Source organism: Pteropus alecto, unplaced genomic scaffold, assembly GCF_000325575.1.
Source record: "Pteropus alecto unplaced genomic scaffold, ASM32557v1 scaffold341, whole genome shotgun sequence".
Taxonomy (NCBI): Eukaryota; Metazoa; Chordata; class Mammalia; order Chiroptera; family Pteropodidae; genus Pteropus; species Pteropus alecto.
The window spans coordinates 458,159-462,431 of record NW_006430739.1 but is presented as its reverse complement, the minus strand read 5'-3'; the positions used below and the strand labels follow the sequence as shown (position 1 = coordinate 462,431).

At 50.2% G+C, this 4,273-nt stretch overlaps 1 protein-coding gene across 7 annotated transcripts in view; it reads left to right on the top strand.

The window, feature by feature from the left end:
• The window catches only part of MAMLD1 (mastermind like domain containing 1), a 55,599-nt gene extending 52,294 nt beyond the window's left edge, over nt 1-3,305 (top strand). For 4 of the 7 annotated variants that reach the window (XM_025051651.1, XM_006905508.3, XM_015595498.2 and 1 more), the window contains one exon: nt 1,140-3,305. In XM_025051651.1, coding sequence (XP_024907419.1) covers nt 1,140-2,221 — 1,082 coding nt within the window. In that variant the 3' untranslated portion in view covers nt 2,222-3,305. The remainder of the gene's footprint in view (nt 1-1,139) is intronic. The other 3 variants (XM_025051665.1, XM_025051660.1, XM_025051670.1) reach the window with 2 other exon arrangements.
• The last annotated feature ends 968 nt before the right edge of the window (nt 3,306-4,273 follow it).

The following is a 4,273-nucleotide window of genomic DNA, read 5'->3' as shown; positions in this document are numbered from 1 at the left end:
CCTGGTTGCATCTCTCACGTTGGAAGCTTAAGTAGGATCCAGACGAAGGCCAGGTATTAATGACTCTGGCATCACTGTTTAATTCAAGAGATTGATTAAAATGAATTGGGATTGTGCCTTAAAGCAGTCATTCTCAATGGGAGAAGGGCACGTCCCCTGGGGTTTTATCAGAATCAGCTGAGGGCTGCCATGACCCCAGGGTTCTCATCCTGCCCGTCTGCCCTCCCTCCCAGTGACCTTCCATTTTAATGGAATCCTGGGCCATCTCTCAGGTGTGGGCAATGAAAAAAGGGCTAGAGAAGCTCTGCCTCAAAGAATCCGTAGTGGGGGGTTCCCAGGGGGTCCCTATGGCAACCATGAATGTAATCAACATTTATTGGCCTAGGATACAGCCGTTTGCAAACAAACAAAGAAACGAATAACAACAACAACAAAAGAAAAACAGACATGGTCCCTACTTTGCAGAGCTTCCAGACTAGCAGGAGAGACATGCAGTAAGCAGTCCTTATCAACCAGAAGTGATGTTGTGCCAGGCCAAGGGCACTCTCACCTGTGGCTCTGCAAAGGCTGCCTGCCTTCCAACAGGTGGCCAGCATCTTCTTTGTAGCTAATGCCAACATCAGACCATTGCTCCTCCATTCTCATGCAAAAACCATCGCTCCTTTAGGCCTGAGACCAACTAAATGCCCCACCTGCCCAGTGCAGGCAAGCTTTCGCTGTAGAGATAGGGCAGACAAGTTCCAGGAAGACCATTTCATCTGACAAAGGGTGGGGAGTGCCAGGTCTGTGTACAGGATACTGAATATAAAAGCAGGCCGAGACCCTAGCCTCCTGGAGCTTACAGACTGTTTGAAAAGACAAACAGAAGCTGGCGTTTTCAGTCCAATGTGGTCTGCACTTGGCAGTGCGGAGGGGGTGAGCACAGACCCAGAGTCTAGGAGGGCTCCACAGAAGAATGACAGTCTCGGCTAAGGGTGGAGGGACAAGGGCAGTTGAGAAGAGTTGGGGAACAAGGGATGCTTAGTAGGACCCAGGGATGGATGGTGAGAGGTCAGTACTGGCCTGGTATCTCCCCAGCAGCAGCTGCACCCCAAGTTGAGTATGACTTTGGAACTGACCCCCCTTCTCTCTTTCTGTAGCCGTCCAAGAACAAGTCAACTCCAAGTGTAGGCGGACCAAGGCAAGCCTCCCATCCAGCCAGCACATGATGCCACCCAGAGCTGGGCTCCTTCAGAACAATCTGAGTCCAGGAATGTTCCCACCAAGCGAGCAGCGGAGCCATGAAGGCATGATCTCAAAGTCCCCGGGCAAACAGCAAGGAATGTTCAGCTATAGCCCTCGGTTTCCTATACCTTCCCACCCAGGCCAGAACCCCCTGGGCAGCCTTGGCTTTGTCTGCCAACATATGCAGATGCCCAGGGCCACCCCCTCTGGGATGCCCCTGCCTGGGTTCTATCCCAACCCCTTGGGCAGCCAGCCCCTGAGTCCCTACCAGCTTCGACAGCCCTGTGTGCCAAAAATGCACACCGTGTTCAATGATAACACATGGGCAGCGGCGGCGGCAGCTGCAACCCCAGTGGTCTCGAGGGAACGACCCCCGAGCCAAGTAGATAATAGCTTCCAGCAGCATTTTGATAGCAACTTGATCTTTGCCAAGGCACCTGTGAGAGTCCCCCTGGTAGCCCCAGCCTGCCCATCGCAGCAGGCAGTCATGCCTCCCAGTCAGGGGGCCCCAGGAGGCAGGCCTGGCCAGACTCCAGTACAGAGTCCCGTGCCTATTCTGGATGCTACCAAGTCCCTCCAGCAGGGCATAGCCAGCTTTGGTCCCATGAGTCCCATACAGGGTATCGAGCCACCACCAAGCTATGTGGCTGCTGCCGCTGCCGCTGCCACCACCACTACTGCCTCTGCCATTGCTGTCAGTCAGTCCCCAGGCCCATCCAGTGGAATGGGTCTCCCCTCTAAGCTGCTGACCCATGACTTTCTGCCCCAGCCCTCATTAAACGACCCGATTGCAGCACCTGACTACAATGAGGTGGATTTCACTGACACTGTCGTGAAAGTCCCTGGTGCAAGCCCAGATGAAGACTGGACATGCAACCTGAGGTTGATCGATGACATTTTGGAACAGCAGCATGCTGCTGCCCGAAATGCCGCAGCCAAGAATGCTGGCCAAGTCACCCAGAATAGCCAGAATAACATCCCCCACAACACACGCTGACATCACTCTAGGGAGTGGCGAGAATCCATAGCAAATTCACAGCTGGCCCCAGACAACCACGCGAGTGTTTCCTCATTACAATCTGAGTGGCATCAGCCCATGCCCATCCCTCTCTCTACCTGTGACAAAATGGTAATCTGGTGATTTTTCAAGTTACCTGTACATATTTAAAATTTTTGTAAATGGTTTTCCTAAACATTAATGACAGAAGTATTTATACTTCATTTTGTGACTTTGTAAATAAAGTGACAGCTTTTGTTTCAGTACGGTTGTGTTTATTATGCATTGTTTGTGTTTATTATACATTGTTGCAAAAATGCAGCCTGTGTTGTTCGCTCCAGTGATACTTTATAGGCCAGGTGGCTGAGTCACAATGGAAGATGTGGATGTGACCAAGAGGTGTTGTGCAACTGACGAATGCCAAATAGAAAACCACTTGGCCATTTATTTTGATTTTCACTGAAAATTCGATCACCTTGTTTGATTCTTAATCTCTTTTGCAAAATGTTCAGTCTCCCGCTAGCTCTTTCCTGGTGAGCATATAGCAGAAGCTGTTTTTATCATAAGTGCTACAGAGGAAATTTGCGAGGAGGTTGAGAGAGTTCTGTAGGCTTGGGAGAGGTGACGAGAGAGAGAGAGAGTGTGAGCTGAACACTGTCTGAGCTGTCCACCTTGAGGATCTAGAGTGTCCTCCCATTTAGATGAGAGAAAAACCCAGCTTTGCACCTCTCCAAATGCACCCTTGTAGGGTGCAGGTGAGATAGTTGTTCCTGGTTTAAAGACTTTCAATATTTGTTTTGATGTAAGGCTCTGGTGGTTTGGGGGAAAAGGGTTTGTAAACATTAATACTTGATTTTTGGTTTGTTTTTGATGATTTTTATCTGCAATTATTGTCATGTATATTTCAGTGTCTGTTATAGAAAACCCACACCCACTGTCCTGTAAACTTTTCTCAGTGTCCAGAATCTGTGTAATCACATTTTAATTGCCACCTCGTATTTTGCTTCTATGTTTGAAATCTGGCATCTGTTTCAAGCCAGTGTGTTTTTTCCTCGTTCTGTAATAAACAGCCAGAAGAAAAGTGTCTCTCTTCTCATTTTTCAAGGGGGCATTCAGTACCTACGATCCCATGTCGGCTAAGCCAGCCAGTGCCTTTGGTTCTTTCAGAGGCTATTGATGTCCTGCACATCAGAAAGATGCTGCACAGAAGGGTGAGGGGTGAGAAGTTTGTGTAGGCGCATTGCAGTTCTATCACATCACAGCATAGAAGCTTGTCATTTTGGACCCCAGCCCCTCATTTTATACAGGAGGAAACAGGGGACGAAAGGCCACTAATATAACTGCACTGGGAGCGTGGGGAGACTTGGCACTGAGAATCTAGACTCTACCACCATCTTCTTTCAGCCGAGAGGGTGATGGACCTAAGTAAAGTGCCAAGTCCTCTGATGTAAGGGGACATTGATATAGGTCAGCTGGAGGTGGAGGGACCCTGAGGCAGGTGGTGTGTCTGCCGCATGGGAGAATGAGGTACCCTCACTTCACAAGACGGCCAATCAGACCCTGGTGAAGCCTCTGGGCATCTGAACACCCCCGCAGTGCATGGTCCCATGGTCCCATGACCCTGCCCAGTTCATCCTGAGTGCCAGAGCCAGAAGAGCTTAGTGGGTCCAGGGTGCAGGGGCGCAGGGGGCAGATCAATGTCTCCATGGCTTGGTTTCTCATCCAGGACTCCAGTGGAAAGACTATTGCTCCAGTTTGCCCAGCTGTCCCACTCTGCCCTGCCCCTCCTCCCAGCATTTGCAGCAAGCAGGTTGGCTGCTGGTTATTTCCAATTTAAACTGCACAAAAACGACAGGGACTCCTGTCACTCAACACTAAGGCCACCCCCTCATAGCAAGAAGGTGGCTTTCACAGAGCTTCATCCGAGTTTGGCTTATGGTTGGGCTTCATTTCGAAGAAGACCATAATAAGATAGCTGAGACCGGTGCATCTCCCACGAGGTGCTCAGAGTGTGTGTGATGTGCAGGTGATGGGTCGCAGGTGGAACCACAT